The sequence below is a fragment of the Myripristis murdjan genome, unplaced genomic scaffold (assembly GCF_902150065.1).
Source record: "Myripristis murdjan unplaced genomic scaffold, fMyrMur1.1, whole genome shotgun sequence".
NCBI classification, from domain to species: domain Eukaryota; kingdom Metazoa; phylum Chordata; class Actinopteri; order Holocentriformes; family Holocentridae; genus Myripristis; species Myripristis murdjan.
In genome coordinates this window covers 2,049-19,804 of record NW_021941834.1, presented here as the reverse complement: position 1 = coordinate 19,804, position 17,756 = coordinate 2,049, and the positions used below count along the sequence as shown (strand labels likewise).

The 17,756-nt window shown below is 43.3% G+C and overlaps 1 protein-coding gene across 1 annotated transcript; it reads right to left on the bottom strand.

The window, feature by feature from the left end:
* Nucleotides 1-1,681: 1,681 nt before the first annotated feature.
* Nucleotides 1,682-6,636, bottom strand: LOC115356832 (interleukin enhancer-binding factor 2 homolog). Its single transcript, XM_030048103.1, has 13 exons — nt 6,550-6,636; nt 6,263-6,322; nt 5,592-5,634; nt 5,236-5,340; nt 4,988-5,065; nt 4,679-4,781; nt 4,403-4,468; nt 3,616-3,738; nt 3,102-3,180; nt 2,881-2,968; nt 2,470-2,531; nt 2,214-2,328; nt 1,682-1,816 (listed from the first exon to the last, which is right to left on the bottom strand). The coding sequence occupies exons 1-13, from the start codon at nt 6,564-6,566 to the stop codon at nt 1,727-1,729; spliced, it is 1,029 nt and encodes a 342-aa protein (XP_029903963.1). The 5' UTR covers nt 6,567-6,636; the 3' UTR covers nt 1,682-1,726.
* Nucleotides 6,637-17,756: the final 11,120 nt, after the last annotated feature.

Genomic DNA, 17,756 nt, shown 5'->3' with positions numbered 1-17,756 from the left:
TGCCTGACTGATGGCTTCATTTTTCAGGACAAAAAGCTGCTGTGCCTTCCAGAGCCAGTCCTCATGTAAAACAACCACACCACTGAAAACCATCTCTGAGCACTAATATTACACATCCAGAAGCTTTTTTTCCCCTTGGTACCCTGTCAGCCTCACATCAGGTGGGGTTAGGGTTAGGTGTGTGGATACCTGACAGAAAATGACACTGAATCCACATTTTTGATCAGCTGATGAACAGCCTATTTCAGTTTAATGGTTGTTTGCAATAAATTGCTTACTCAATAATTTTTTTTTGTCTCACTCCCATTTCTTCTTTTTGCATTCTGAAGCTCTACTTAGAACCTGCTTAAGATCCAACAGTGCAAAATGTAAACTGGTCTTAAAATTTTGATCAGGAGTGTATAAGGCACATGTATAAATAATAACTACACCTCAGATATAAGAAATTATACAATGCTATAGAATAAAACTGGCAACAGCAGACAAATAATATAGCTTGGTGTCAAACAAGCATATTTTAGGGTTATTTAGCATATTCTCTTAGTCACAGTGTCCTGAAAGAGACCCAAACTAACCTCACAATATCCTGAACAATATGCCTAGAGGAGTTACTCATTCACAATCAGGAAATACAAAAGATATTAGCTGCTAATATGGAGCCACATAATCAGCAGGATGCTTGAACTGGAGCACAGCCAAGTCAAGTCACTGTCTCCCTTGTTCCCACAGTGGTTTGATGCATACTACCAACATATCAGGACCCGCCATGAGACAGTGTATTGTCAGACCTTTTTCCTCCATGAAACCCAACTTAATTTTTAATCAATTTTTCATTGCTTTTTTTTACTTAAACTGATATACTCACTGCACCAATTTTATTTGTAATTGTATGAAGAAGTAGCTGTGTGTGTGTGTGTGTGTGTGTGTTTCCTTTCAGAGCTTGGCTCTTGTGTGTTAAAACACCAAATAATTGGACAAGACATACAAAATTTATTTATTTATTTGACAGAGGAAAATTTTTACACCCCTGTCTTGCCAACCAAACTCGTAAATGTGACAGGGCAGGGCCAAACCACTGCAACAAATGTGAAGTGAATAAAAGCTTTGTGTGAGCCTTGCCTTAATACCACACTACTGAAATGAGGAAGGAGCTTTGTTAATTACTTAATTACTTACTCTGTGTGTGTGTGTGTTTCCTTTCAGAGCTTGGCTCTGAACCCCCCCCCCCCAACCCGTGTCCAGCTGCTATATATGGACAATAAATTTATGTGCAATCTTCCGCTGTTTACACTGTTTAGTCAGTTGTTTACACTGTGTAGTCTGCTGTTTACATTCTGTTTTATCTAGTTACTCTCAATTGCACTCATTATTATTTAGCCCTTGTTTTTTAGCACTAGTTATATAGACCATATCACACCAGTTATATAGACTATATTTATATATAATATTTATATTTATATATATTTAAACGGTCCCACAATTCCATCTCTGCTGTAATCCGGAAGCCAAGCAACGACATTTCGTTGCCAAAATCTCACTGCTGTGTTTTTTTTGTGCAATGACAATAAAAGAAGTCTAAGTCTAAGTCTAAGTCTCTTGTGTGTTAAAACATCAAATAATTGGACAAGACATACAAAATTTATTTATTTATTTATTTATTTATTTATTTATTTTCTCTCCAATAATTGTGCTCTGTTGAGAGCAGAAACTAAAACTGTGATCTGACTCAGTTTTCTCCCTCCAGCCCCAGGATCTTCCTGTAGCCCCCACGAGAGAGGACTCTCAACAGTGTCTGGGCTGTTAGACACACCATGTCCTGGAGAAAAATCACATGCAATCAAAATCTGCAATTCTAAAACCTTAGTTGGGGCAAATGCAAGACAATAAATACTTACACCACTAAATTTGTTTCCAATTTCCACAACAAAACAGAGCATACAAATGAGCATCATGAAAACTGCTGTCTGAACTTTCAACGTGGAGGAGCAGTGCCTAACTCCAATTCCTTCAAGGAGGAATTCATTGATCCATTATCATTTGTGCCTCGTTCTGAATGCTTTGGATACATTGAAAAATGCATGATGGCCTATTTAAGACCAATGCTAGTTTTCGTAGGTCCTGAAAGTTCAGACGTATCAGGATGTCCACCTGACCGACACAATGAATTCATTCACCCTGAATCCCATGCAATAAAGGGATGAGAACAGATTGACCTGCTGCTCCAGAGTCATGACCGTGTGCACGCTGAAATGTCCTCTCTCACAGGGGTCAATGAGACCTACAGAGTCTGGCAGAAAGAGACCAGCAGCAAGCATCTGCAGGCAGCGCCTGGAAAACACAAAGGAGCACCATTTGTGGAAGAACAATGTACAATGTAACACAATGTGATGCTGAAAGAGAAAACATCAGTTTCCCAGTGAGTCCAGAAACTAGCATGACTCCGATCAGAGACACTGACATAGAACCTACCTGTAAGCCACATTAAGAGACAGAGGCTGTCTCAAGGGGTTGTTCATCACTGCATAATGGCCCTGCGGACATTAAGGGACACTCAGTTCACTGCACTGTGCCTGACCACAAATTCAAAAAGCATCCAAGGACTAGGTTTAACACACTATTTAACAAAACACCAACCCAATATGTAATACGAGGTTTGGTTTCTCACTGTCCTTTTTTCCACTTTCCTTAACTGGAACTACAAAAAGTTGATTTAGAGGTGGCATCCGCACCCCCACCCCACATCCTGAAAAGTCGCTGAACTGTGATCCAAATATACATATAATGTGATTTCAGTTTCTGTAAAGAGTCCACTCTGATGTGCTTTGTCTGCTCAAATGTTAGAAGTAAACAGGGAGTGTAACAGTGGAGTTGTGCTCTCACCAGCAGGTCCAGGATCCAGGGAGTGAGGGGCTCAAAACCAGGGAAGCGCAGCCTCAGGTCCTTCAACAGGCGGATCAGCACTTTCACACTGCATGACAAGTTTGCACAAATTTGAAATATTCCATGATGCTTCAGAGTATTGTGCAATCATTTTTATACATGGAAACAGTTCCAACAATTCAAAGAAACAGGCTTAAAAGGACTGAGAGTGAATTACTCACGTTGACTGGGAGGCGTTCTTCTCAAACCAATGGGCGTGGCGAACGGCAGCAAGCGACCTCCGTAGGTCCTTGATGTCCACTGTAGGAGCACAAACCAAATGTGTGTCTTACCCCTGTAGAGGGGGAAACTCCCGGTTGAAAGAAACTTTCTGAAGCCCCCAACACAGGCACCTCTGAACTGCCACGACCCCTCTCAGGCACCATGCTTACAACAGCTCCATAGTTACAAAAGTTCAACACAAATGAGATATTACTGAGAAATCTCATCACCATGACATTAAATAGAGCAGACACACTGCCCATATCAGCTAAGCATATCTACCTTTTTAGGCAAGTTCACGTTTAGGCAAGAGTGTCAAACTGCTGTTGATGTCAGCTCAAGATTCAAGCCAACAGCCATAATCTCCCCTTCATTTTTTTTTTTTTTTTAAGATGTTATTTCTGCTTTATTTGACAGTCACAGTGGCGACAGACAGGAAAGGCAGGGGGAGAGAGGGCGGATGTGGTTACATACAGTGCAGTTCAGGGTGCAGCTTGCGCAGGTTGCATGGGACCGTGGTGATGAGGATCTTGACAGTAGCATCAGCTGAGGTTGAGCTTATCTCAAAGCCAGTCTCATTGGTAAGCATGGACAGCACTGCCAACAGAAGACAACAGTGAGCAGTCAGTTCACTTCAGATCACTATACACACACAACACATTATCCATGTTCTGATCATGAACTGTTAGCCTCCTGCACTCAACTATGCCCGTGTTGATCACGCATATGCAACCTTAACCTGCGCTTCAATTTCTGCAGGAAAACTGATTTGAAATGAATGACACTTTAATAAGGGTCCTTTAACAGTTTTCAGCAGCCTCTCCTGAACTGATGATCTGGGCAACTTTGACATCATCATAAAAAAGATGAATAGCCTATAGCATATTAACTGAATTCAGCAGGGGGAAATAAACTTAATTAATGACTTGCTGCTGACAGACTACTCAACTATTTTGGTCCATCGTGGTCTGATTTCAGAAAGGCTTCCTGGTGATTCTCTGTCAGATTAGCATTTTTAAATTGTTAATTTTAGGACCCCTGAAAAACGTTTGCTTTCCTCATTTATTTTACAGTTGAACTGAGCTAAATCTTTGCTATATCCACACATCTCTGCTACGTATGTGTTGTTGTTAAAGTGTGTCTTGAGTGTAATCACATCTCAAATCATTGAATCTGACAGGCTAGATCCAAAAACCTTTGAGGAATAAAATAATGATAGCACCAACACATAAAACCTTAACAACAGCCCTGAGCAAATCACCATCAGTTGGGTCCTGTGTGAGAAGGGTGTCCACTACTTTGTTGCCGAGAGCAGCAGCTGCCTTCCCTGTAACAGACAGGACATTTTTGATAGCCAACATTCAACAGCACCCAAGAGTATAGAGATTAAAGCAAGGGCTTTAGCACAATCAAGCAACAAAATGGGCCCACAAATCCAAAGTACAGCTTCTTTTCCACTGTGCTGCAGTGTGTTACGGTATAGTTTTCCTTAATATCCGCTATAAACATACAACGCCATTTTCTGCTGGTGACTTACATGTAGGGAGGATCTTAAGGATTACAACCAGGTCAGCAACATTGTGTCCTGTTGTCATTGTGCCCTTCTTATAAGAGCCAACCTGACACACCTGCTCAATTCTCTACAGAGAGAAGAAAGCTCCGCATTAGCAGCCTGCCATGTTTGGACATCTTGACAGCATTGAAGGACACAATCTTAACATATCTCTTTTTCTGTTTTTCTTAGGTAGGAGAGCTAATCTTCACTTATTTCTCCTGTTTTCGATTTAACATGTTAGGAAGTGTGCATGGCTAATGGAATGTGTGAACTGTCAGTGATGGTACTCACCACTTCAAAGTTGCCGCGGGCAACAATAAGGTTGTCAATAATGTTGTTGATCTTTGTGACCAGCGACAAGATGGAGGACTAAATGGGAAAAAAAGACCAAGAGGTAAAATGTTCCATCTGTGGGTGCGGTGCTATATGACTTGGATAAGAAAACACTGGACACTGCTCAAAGACATTAATGAGTGACGGGGAGAAAAAAACAAAAACAAAACCTGAATGCAGTGAATGTTGTGTGTGCAGGGCCTGACCTGCTCTGCAGGTGTGGGGCTGAGGTCCTGGTTCCTCTTCAGCAGACACTCACTGAAAGCTGTCTCATCAGCTGCAGGCCTCACTCTGGGAAAGGCCATCGCACACTGGTGACAAACAAGGATGTGCACTCAATACACTCAAATACACCCTGTCTCCATTATGTTACGGGGCAAGATGAAGGTGTAGCTTTCCAACCTGCCCACATTCAATTAAAAAAATACACCAAACACGGCCAAGAAATTCAAGCTACGTGGCTAACGGCCATTTTTCCACAATGATAAAGTGTTATATGAGTGGATGTTTCCCTTAAATCTCACTCTAGTGTAAACATACTGCAAATTTTTTTTTTACTCACCAAATATAAATCAAAGGCGGAGTGTGGGGCAAAAGGGCAGTACCTAGAGCAGGGACAAATGAAAAAAAAAAAAAAAAAAAAAAAAAAGAGTCTTTTGTAGCAATACTGCATGTAGCTGTGAATGCAAAAGTATGTCTGGCAACTGAGAAAAAATAGGATGTGGATGATAATGTGTCATCACTACTGTTTTATCATAAGGAGACAGGTTATAGCAGTGGCAGTATAAAATAGAGAGCATTGGAATAATTAGTCACAACAGAGGGTTTATGGTACTGCAATAATTGCAAAAAGCAAAATGAAAAATACTCTCTGTAGCTTTGTCTCCCAGTTGACATAAAGTAGCACACTGCAGCACCACTGACAACAGCAGTTGCAGTTGCAATTTCTCATCAAACATTGTCCATTCATAATGATGGGCTAATGCTAAAGGAAAACGCCCAGTTTGACCATACTGTGTCATAACATGCTGAGATTTGGTCACATTTTGTAAGCATCAGTGAATTACACCTGACTGTTGGTAATGAGAGCAGAGGGCAATGCATCAATTGCACTCTTGCTGGAATTTAAAAGCCAAAGATTAAAACATCAACAACATATTTACAGGGAAAAGCCAAAACCACCAAGGAGTGGAGGCAAACATATTCTTCTGGGTGACACTGGCAGCTACTCACCCCTGGACCAGCCCTCCACGGGGACGGAAGCGGCCTCCCCGGCCCCTGCCACGGTCTCGTCTGAGCACAAACACAAACACAGCACCATCACATCATGTTCAGACACACGGACACCAGTGAACCAGAGCGATGCCTTCATGTCTCAACCTATGAGCTACTGCATCTCATCCTGTCGGCGCCGACATCGCCGGTGTAAGAGGGATGCTAGCTACAGCCCTTGTCTTTGGATAACACTGCATATTTACAATGCTGTGGAGAAATAAGTGTAACGCTGCAGGGGGAAATACCTCATTGCGTACGACATGCTGCCACCGTGCCGCGCGTTGTCTCCTCTGCTAACGCAAGATACAGCTTCCGGTGTACAAGGAAGTGACGTAGGGGAACCGGCGGCGTGGACTACAAAATAAAACCCTCTAACATGAAACTTTTCACGTTATAACGTTATAACATGATATTTCATATTGTTCTAACATGAAAAGTTCCATGTTATAACGTAGTCATAGACATAATAGAGGAAAATATTAGCTAACTCCAAGGTCTGCTGCCATGAAACAAATAGTTTAACACTGTTGCAACTTAAACCTGTATGAAATCTAGGTTAGTTTCACCAAAACAATATTTATTGTATGATGCCTCTTTGATGGAAGAGAGCCACTGCTTTGTATATCTATATCTATATCTATGTACATATATATATGCAATGACAATAAAAATCTATCTATCTATCTATCTATCTATCTATCTATCTATCACAGTGAGCTCTCAGTCTGGGACAGAAGGAAAAGCTTGTCCTTGCTGCAAAGGGGAGATTTCACCAAAAATTGAAGAAAGCAAGTATGTGGTGCTTGGTGTCACAGTGTTGTGGACTCTTTGGTTGTGCCCAAGTGATCACTGAGGCACGTAAGCCCCCACGCCACGTCAAGGCAGAGTCCATGTGGAGGGTTTTTTTTTTTTTTATTATAATTTTTCTTTCATATTTTATTATTCAAAAACAACATGGAGGACTAATGAGGTGGACTCGGCATCCTCATAGTAGCAACAGTAGCAACATAAACTCACCTCTGCTGCAGCCCTCTCATGCTCCTCTGGGCTGAAAGGACAAAGACAGTTTAGAATAATAAAAAGAGAGATATTCATCAAATAATAGTCCTATTTACGTCTTGTACAAAGTCTTTTTAACACCGTTAATCATAGATATCTAGAATAAAGGCTAGATGTCTTCCGGCGGAGTCACTGACGTCATCACCGGGCGGCCATCTTGCCACAGGCAAGCTCTCTGGCAGAATCAGTGGCACCTGAGGGAAGGTGAGTGATCTGCACAAACGTTAATACTCTAATCTCGCTGAAATCTGGACAGATTTACAAACGGTTTAGTTATGGTTATTAAAAAGTACATGCACCACTACCACACAACAGGAATACAGTGACGTTACTTGTTGACCAATGCGGTGAGCGGCTCCTGAGGCTAGCCGCGCTAGCCGCGCTAGCCGCGACCCACACCGGTCTGTCTCTACCGACCCGAGCTCTGTGCGTCATGACGTAAGCCAAGCCCGGCAGAGCGTCCCGTCGCCATGGTTACCGTCTTAAACTGCATGTGGCCTCAAGAGGCGTCCACAGCCTCAGCACAGTTTGATATTTGGGTTTGTTTGTTTCCCATTTCATGCCCTATTTGTGTCGGCGACCACACGTTCTGTCTTAAAGGCTCCTTCTTCTTCTCTTTTTTAGTAAAAGCCTATGGAGCGTGCCATTTCCCATACAAATCTGTGGCCATTTCTAGGTGCTGTATATCAAACTTTTTTGTATTTTCATTGTACTTTTCTTTCTGTTAACCGTAAATAGCCTTTAATACACCCATCCAGCCAGTATTTGAGCTATATCCATTCCTTTTTATATTTAGTTATTTGACACTGCCATGATCATGTATTTTGTTTTTGTTTTTTTATCTTTTATTACAGGAAGCCCCAGGTGGATGGCGCCTGCTCTCCCAAAAGTGGGAGCCACACCAGCCCCATCAGCGCCATACTGGTCCGTTCCGGCAGCCGGGGAAGACAAAGCTGTCAGGCCTTCCAGATTCTGATTCGGAACCGTGCTGCCGATCCCGATGCCCGCATGCATGACGGGACGCCACCAGTAGGTAACATATGTATAGTTAGTTATACTCTGTTTTATTTGAATGTGTGAGCATTTAAAGTGACCAATCATGGATATTCTATGGATATTATGCACAAACAACAATTTTGTTTTCATTAGTTATTTTTTTAAATTTGTTTGCTGAGGTATGATGTGGTGTTACTGTCCCCCCCCCCCCCCCCCCCCAATCTAGACAGAGACAGCTGGTCCAGTGCCTGGAGACCGGCATCATCAACCGCTGTGCCAAACAGTGTGTAGTTGATTTGACAACTTGCACTGTGGAAATGCCTCACCCCCACCCCATCCCAACACTGAGGCCCACCAGTCTCATCCCCATGGGGATGAGACTGGTGGGCCCTCCCCCCTACCCAAACCAGAGTTTCTATCCTCACCCCCACCCCATCCCAACACTGAGGCCCACCAGTCTCATCCCCATGGGGATGAGACTGGTGGGCCCTCCCCCCTACCCAAACCAGAGTTTCTATCCTCACCCCCACCCCATCCCAACACTGAGGCCCCACCAGTCTCATCCTCATCATGAGGATGAGACTGGTGGGCCGATTCCACCTCATTAGTCCTCCATGTTTTTGAAAAATAAAATATGAAAGAAAAATTATAATAAAAAAAAAAAAAAAAACCCTCCACATGGACTCTGCCTTGACGTGGCGTGGGGGCTTACGTGCCTCAGTGATCACTTGGGCACAACCAAAGAGTCCACAACACTGTGACACCAAGCACCACATACTTGCTTTGTTCAATTTTTGGTGAAATCTCCCCTTTGCAGCAAGGACAAGCTTTTCCTTCTGTCCCAGACTGAGAGCTCACTGTGCAGCAGCTCGTGTGGTCAACATTTGCTTTAGCGGAGTAAAGACCCCATGAAGAGCCACAGGACTGACACACCCCACCCTGACACCCACCAGGCCAGAGTGGGTGTCAGGGTGGGCAAAAGTTGTTGTGTGAAAGCAGCACACTGGTCTCTCCATGGGGTCTTAGGTTCCCCACAGGCACTATACACCATCCATTATCCTGTTTATGTATGTATGTATGTGAAGTCAGCACGTAGACACAATAACTAAGAAAATGCATATAGTGGTGTCTAAATATATAAAGCTTTATTGCAGACACAGGTCCATAAAGTACATCATAAAGTATGAAGTCTATTATATACGCATATATATATATAAATGATGAATATCTCTCTTTTTATTCTTCTAAAGTGTCTGTGTCCTTCACAGAGATTGTCTCCATCCCGTGGTGGAGCAAAGCAGTGGCTCTCTGCCATCAAAGAGGCGTCGCACGCTCAGCCCAAAGAGGAGCATGAGAGGACTGCAGCAGAGGTGAGTTTCTGTTGTCACAGTCCATGTTACACTGGACCGTAACACACAGGAGGCACACACACACACACCGTAACACACAGGAGGCACACACACACACACCGTAACACACAGGAGGCACACACACACACACCGTAACACACAGGAGGCACACACACACACACACACACCGTAACACACAGGAGGCACACACACCGAGAGAGAGAGAGAGAGGAGAAAAATTCAGAGATGAAGACAAACAGAGAGAGAGAGAGAGAGAGAGAGAGAAACAGAGAGAGACATAGAGAGACAGAGAGAGAGAGAGAGAGAGACAGAGAGACACAGAGAGAGAGACATAGAGAGACATAGAGAGACAGAGAGAGAGATAGAGACAGAGAGAGAGAGAGACAGAGAGAGAGAGACAGAGAGACAGACAGAGAGAGAGAGAGAGACAGAGAGAGAGAGAGACAGAGAGAGAGAGACAGAGAGAGAGAGAGAGACTGTTGTGAAGCTCTTATTTTGTTAACCTTTTCCTGTTTGGTGTTTCTAGCTTTGCCACCACCTAATTGCATTGATTGAGTTCACCTGTTGACTCCCTTATTTAAGACTGCACTTCCCCTCACTCCTTCTTTTCACCTTCACATGGGGAGGCAGACCTGGTGAGTTTTGTTTGTTTCCTTAGTTTAATTAGTAACCTCAGCCTTACTGACATTTATCTTTATTTTGTGCAATGAGGTCAGTTTATGTTGAGTTTTCCTTTGTAGTCGTGCTTAAGCTCAGTGTCACTATTCTCCTCATCCCAGGTGGTTTTCCGGTACTGGGCCACACACCCTGGGCCTGAAGATGTTTTTAATGACACTAATGCAGAGTCCGAGCCACCAGGCAGCCAAACATTGACACGGGCAGAAATAACTCTTGGACTTCACTCATCCAGCCAGTCCAGATCCAGGCCTTCTCCTCGGTGCGATTTCCTGTTCAGGATCACATCTAAGTTCACTCCATCGGCGTTCAGCAAAACGTGAACTGGCTTCAAGTTGGGTTTCTTGGAGGAGTGATTGATTCTCCTTCCAACGGTGTCCAGGTCCTTGTGGCAGGAGCAGGGAAACGTTTGTGCATCAATACACAAATCCCTCTCTCCATCCTTGAAAAAGAATAGGTAGCACATCCCATCTTCATGAGCCCCAAGCATGGTTCTCCCTTCTGATGCTTGGATCACGTTGCCGTGGTAATCACAGACTATCTCCCCTTTGACAAATCTGCGATTCGCAATCACTCCTGTCAACAAAGAGAAGATGAAACTTTGAGTTATATGTGAATAGCTAGAAAACAATACAGGCTGTTCTGGGTGTTAAAATGCTCAAAACGTGGTGACAATGAGGTCAGTTCATGTTCTAATCTTTTGTTTGCTTTCTTTCAGATGACCCATGTGCCCCCCCCCCCCCCCCCCCCCCCCCCCCCCTCCATGCTTAACTTAAGAGAAATAAACTCTTTAAATCTGCGTCTCCTGGCTATGCTGTATGTTCCTGACAGAATGACTCTGTGACTATAGTCTCCACAAGAAAATTGAACCTCCTCCATTAGACAGACAGAGACAGACAGACGGATGGACGGACGACAAGCTTTTCCTTCTGTCCCAGACTGAGAGCTCACTGTGCAGCAGCTAGTGTGGTCAACATTTGCCTTAGCAGAGGACATTCACCATGTCTCTAATTGACCATATGTTGTACCTGATATTTAATGCTAGCATGATTATTTAATATCAGGTGTCACAGTGTTGTGGACTCTTTGGTTGTGCCCCAGTGATCACCGAGGCAGGCAAGCCCCCACGCCACGTCAAGGCAGAGTCCATGTGGAGGGTTTTTTTTTTTTTTTTTTTTTTTTTTTTTAAACACCACAAACACAAATGCACACAAAAAGGCTTAGGGGCTAGGGGTTAGGTTGTTGCTATACTGTTTGACGGACAACAAAAAGGGTGTGCCCAACACTTTTGTTTGGTTTTCTCTCTGCCATTCACCCTTGCTGTCCTGATTAGCTGTCTAGTCGCCCAATTCAACCAATTGCTAAAAGATTGGACACTGTTTTTTGAAAATATCAGGACAGTTATGTTATGATTTCATGACCTTTTTCCCCCCTCCTCCTCCTGTTATTGCCTCTTACATGCTTGGCTGTTTTTTCCCAATTGCAGCCACCAGAGGGCAGATCCTAGTCTACCACAGGGGGATTTTCCCCAATTTCAGCTGTGATCAGGCAGCCATGAAATATGGGTTTTGATGAGCTTTCAGTGATCAGTGTTCAGGTTAGTCATTTCTCTAGGGTAGGGCTGGTCTCAGTTAACTTGTCCTTTTCCTTGTGGAAAAAAGGATGGCTGTTTCCTGGGGTAAAACAGAGTCTAACGAGAGTGCCTGGAGAGAGAGGGGCGCCACCGGAAGCTCTAAACGCTCACCGATCACGTGGTCCATGTAGCCCCCAACAGTTCCAGGAAGTGCTTGGCGGGTAATAGAAAGCAATAGGAAAACTATGATAATTGGTAAAAAAAAAAAAAAAAAAAAAGATCCATAAATGCGTTGCTGTGAAATATTTTTATGGACATTGCAAACCCTAACCCTATCTCTCTGAGCTCTTCTCCTCTCTCCCTCTCAGTTTGGAATGTAAAAAAAGCTGGTCCGGCTTTGCCTCTGCGGTAATTTTTGGAATAATAGTTTCTTTTGTGTGCCGGCGGAGATGTCGCAGACCAACAGACACATTTTTCTTTTCAGACCCTGAAAGCCATCCACCTAACAGACTGAAGGAAGTGCCGGACTGTAGGGACAGCCGGTCCTCAGAGGAAAGGCAGAACAGAGTGAACCGAAGGGTGAGCCACTCGCATCTGATCCAGTGCCGGCCAGTGATGAGAGCCAAATCCTCAGCCAGTACAGAGGATGAGCACGCAGAGCTATGGGACAGCCCGGACAGCTCTGACATGCTCTCCTCACTGGAGCCCCGTAGTCCCCAGGCAGCACAGCGTGAGGGGAAAATGAGCCATTTCCCAAGCTTGTTCCTGCAAATGGTGAGGAGTCTCTATGGAACTGCTTTGAATATTTCAAGGAGATGGACTTTGACTACTACAAGAGGTTTTTCAGACAACTTGGAATTAAAGACAGTGTGATCAAAAGCAAAGACCAACTTCAGCATGAGGACCGGATCCACAAGCTGCTCTGCTCTGTGACCTACCTGGCATGGCTGCATCACTGCACCCGTGATTCCTCGGAGCGTTATGTTTGGGTTTAGTTAGTTCATTTGTTAGCTCACTTAGTATTTGATTATGTTGCCAATTTCCTTATTTTATACTGTTTTGCAATAAAATCATTTCGTTTTTACTTTAAAACCGTACGTCTCCTCGTTTTTGTCACAGCTTTGAGCCAGGTCATGATAGATAGATACTGTATTCATCCCGAAGGAAATTCACAGTGCATAGATGAGGGCCATGTGCAAATTTACAGTATAAACAGATGATAAATAAATAAATAGCACCCAGAAGATAAATAGATGATAAAAAACCAATAAAACCAGTGTGCATCGATGTATACAATGTGCATAGATAGTGTTGAAAAGTGTAAACAGATGATAAATAGCAGCAAGCAATATATACACTGTAAACGAGGAATATATAAAAAATAGAAATATGAACAGTTTAAACAGCAGGGGAACAACACGCTCCGACGGAGGTTCAGGGTTGGTGCGAGACCATGAGACCAAGTGACAGAACCCGACGCCCAGGACTGGGACTCAGGAACTGTCAGACTTGAACCCTTCCCCTCCAGTCTTTGTGTGTTATCTACCAGAAGTGCAGTGTGTGTGTGTGTGTGGAGGGGGCTGGGGTGGGGTGTGTGTGTGTGTGTGTGTGTGGTGGGGAGGACGGGGGGGGCAGGGGTGGTAGTTAAGGTGCTGAGTGGAGGGAAGAATGTGCATACAGAAGAGTTATTTCCTCCGGGTGGAGTTAAAAAGCCGCATGGCGTGGGGGAGGAATGATTTCCTCAGTCTGTCGGTGGAGCAGGACAGGATGAGAAGGCAACAGCACTTCCTCAATTCCGGCCTGAGGGACCTCTTCATCCTCTTCTTCCATCTTTGAGCATCTGTAAATCAGCATCTGTGAATATGGTTCTTCAGGTCTTGTGTCACCTCCTTGGTACCAAACTAAAAACCTCCCTTTGAACACCTGCTGACACACCACAAACACAAATGTTTCAAGGAAAGGGTTAGGGGGTAAGTTTAGTGGAGTGTCAGGACATCTCACCAAGGATGCTGCTGATGGATCCTCAGGGCTGCATTTCCCATCAGGGTGGATGACCACTACACAACAGAGATATTGTTGTTTGTGCATAATATCCATAGAACATCCATTATTGGTCACACATTCAACCCCCCCCCCAAACACACACACACACACACACACACACACACACACACACACACACATCCGAGGGGTGTACTACGAAGCAGGTTCAGTGGGTTAGCGAGGTATGTTGAGTCTAAAGCCAGGCTTTCCCGTATCACGAAGGTGGCTCTCTTTTAACCCGGTTAGATCACCATGGTAACTTATGCTAGATCACCATGGTAACTTATGCTTAGCTCATAACCTGGTCCCGACCAGGTTATGAGCTAAGTTTAACCCCGCCCGGCTATAAAAGCGGCGCTATCTCACCCAGGTGAAATCACAAAGTCATTTTTGTCCGGTGTTTGGTGACACATATGCACAATGCAGGTATAGCCTACTATTAGTGGTGCACAGACTTCACGTTTGTTGGAAATATTCCGTTGTATCACAGACTTTGTTATAGTAGACTACTTTTTTTTTTAAAGGAAACCCCTTATAACGGTGACTGTCACGGACTCCAAACGCCACTTATTCCCATTTAGAAAAAAAGATTGAACAAAAAAGGAGCAAACACACATCAACAGAAATGGCTCCATAATTCTAGTTCAACTTCAAATGTAACGAACAGTTATCTGAAACTAGTGACAAGGAGCTCTAAGCAGCATAAATAGTGGTCAAAATTGTCATGTAACCATGGTAACCACCGCCTGCTCCGCCCGACACTGCTAGACTCACCCACACACACCTTCAGTCACCTGACTTAACCTCAGGCTTTACCTCCAATTCCTAGGCAACACTTCCATAAGGCTACTGAAGTTACCTATTTCTAACCCTAAAATTCATAATACTGAATGAATATTGCAGCAATTATTTAAAATGGCTATAACAGTGACAGAATCCCCCTTTGTGCTTCCTTTGAAATTAATCGCCAGAACTCCTCTCTCGCCTTATTAATTTTATTTTTGAAATTTTCATAGCTTTCCATGAGGACAAGCTGCTCCTCTTGCGTGAAATATGCAGCCCGTAAACGGTCCATTTTTCACAGAAGTAGAATCATATGAGGCCAAAACGCCCCCTTTTCTGTGAAGGCGCACAGAGCACAAAGCTGACAGCCGGACTGAACAAACCTTGATGAGAACCACCGTCGTGATACCACTTCACTTTGACTGGAGCTTTAGGTTTTGTTGAGCCTGATAGTGAACACACAGCCTGGCTATGTTGAGCCTCCTTCGTAGTCCAGCCCTCCGGTTAGCACTCAAACGCTTCTAGTGCACAGCGTAGTAAAACGCAGCATGGTGTGTTTTATTTTTCTCTCAATGGCCCCTCCGCCGCTCCGTAGTACATAAAACAAGAGAAGAAGAATATTTACAGAGGACGTCACACATTTCATTGCTGTGTGTTGTTGTGAATTGAGAGGGACCCAACTGCAGTCAAGATGGCGGACATGGGCGCCGCCATACATCCAATCCATACCGGAAGTCCATACCGGAAGTTTCTTCTTCTTCGCGCGCCATACATCCAATCCATACCGTTTTGTTTTTTCTTTGTCCTTTTGATGTTTTTTTCTCTCTTTGTTTGTGTTGATGTTTCGTCTCCTTTTCTCTAACCCCATTGTATATTGTATATTGTACGTTGTAAATAAAATAATAATAATTAAAAAATCCATACCGGAAGTCCATACCGGAAGTTTCTTCTTCGTGTATGGTGTAGAGGAGAGAGAACCGCTGTCGTTTTTCGCGACAGCATCATCTTCAAGGTTGGATTTGGTGTTGCGCACTAAAGTGAAATACTAACAATACTAACAACAATTTCAGCTCGACATTCCCGTTTTGCGGAGATGGTGGTGTCTGTTGCTTTTGGAAAACAACACCTTGAGCAGGTAGAAATAAGTATTCAGTAGATGAGATGGCCTAATGAACATTGGTAGCCATTTTTATTTTTCCATTGTTTGATGTTTTTTTCATTCATGTATTATGTACACGCGAGTGCTGACCTCGGGCCCTTCTTTATTTCAAACTAACTCTATTTTCTCATTTGTTATTCTGTTATTGCTATTGACTGATTGTGTCAGTGCTTTATTGTCTGTTGCACTCCAAGCATGTTTTGGCTTTACTTGGATCTTTAGGAGGCACTGTAAAGTCATTTGATACTTGTTTGACTTGAATAAACTATACTGGACTGGAGTAGAGGAAGCTCAACTTCCTTATGTCATTATAGTCATGGAAAAGTCTTTGCCCACTGGACCAAGGAATGCCAGGAGCTCCTTGAGGGAAATCATATTCCAGTCTTCAGGCAGAAGAGGAAGGCTGTGCAAGACACTGAGGTTAGTTATCAAGATGGATGATATATAACTGAAATTTTATTGATTTTAGTGTTATTGAAAACAGTTTAACACAAGATTGTCTCTGTTGGAGTCCTTCAAAATGCACAAGGTTTTCTGGATTACCATTGTCATGACCCTGCAAATTGACTTTTCCAGAAAACCAGGGCAGAGAGGGCCTCTGATGACAACAGACAGTGCATGGCTGACCCAGAGAGATTCTGTGAGGATGACTGAGGAGGTCACAGGCATAGGAGAAAAAATAAAGAGAGGGGAGATAAGACTGCTGGACTTTGTCTTCGATGTGATGCTCCCAGAGGGAGCATCACTTACTTGGGAAATGGAAGGAAATTATTGGATGTTCAATTTTATTCCTCTGGAAAGCATAAAAACAAAAGAGTGCTCCCTTTACAGCATCACAAGGTATGATTGGATCATGTATCTATTTTTCAGCTTTTGATCAAACGCCTTCAAGAAGAAGGGTTGACAAGGCTGAAGGCAGAGAGCATGATGGCCAGTGGGAACCTCATTTAAGCCCCACCACCACCACCCACTACCACCCACCCCCGAGAGAGCATGATGGCCAGTGGGAGCCTGGCGACCCCCATTCATTGTCTTTTCATTGTTGTATGTTCATTTATTTGTGTGTCTGTTCTGTTTTTTTGCTTGCTTTGGTTTTAAGTGAATAAAGATGTTTACAAAAAAGAGAACTCCAAGTCAAGTTATTATTGCCAGTATGATAGTGTAATATTGTGTTTTATTGGATTCCAGAAATAAAATAGCATTAAGAGAAGAAATACCTGTTCTGTTGCAGTGACAAATGTCTGGGGGCATTGTGTTGCCCATGATGCCCCCGCTCATCCCTGAAGATCCCTGGTGGGTGAAAATATGACCAGTAGGACTGAAGTCATTTTGCTAAGCTGCTCTTCTCTGCCTTTGAACAAACAATGTGTGGGGAGCTGTGATGAAACATCTGCAGCATCTTAGTACACATGTCAAGAGATCTGAGCTTCCTTAAGAAAAAGAGGTGGCTCAGACAGCACAGATCCCCAACCTGACAAACTGGCCTTCCTGTCAGGTAATCTGTGATCCAGGAGATAAAGGAAGGACCATATGATCAATGCATATTGTCTGGGCAGTACCACCAATGATTTACAGTGGCTTTTACTTTTATTTTATTTTTTTATTAAAATTAATATTAATGTCAAAGTAAGTATGACATTTGTTGTGACTGTGCATGTTGCAACTGCTGCCTAATCTGAAAGTCTTCAGTTAATTTGGTTGTGTAAATTCTCATTTTATTAATCCTCAGTTTATTTAATATGAGAATTCAGTCTATTCAATATTAGCTATTATTCAGTCCTACTGAGAGTGTGT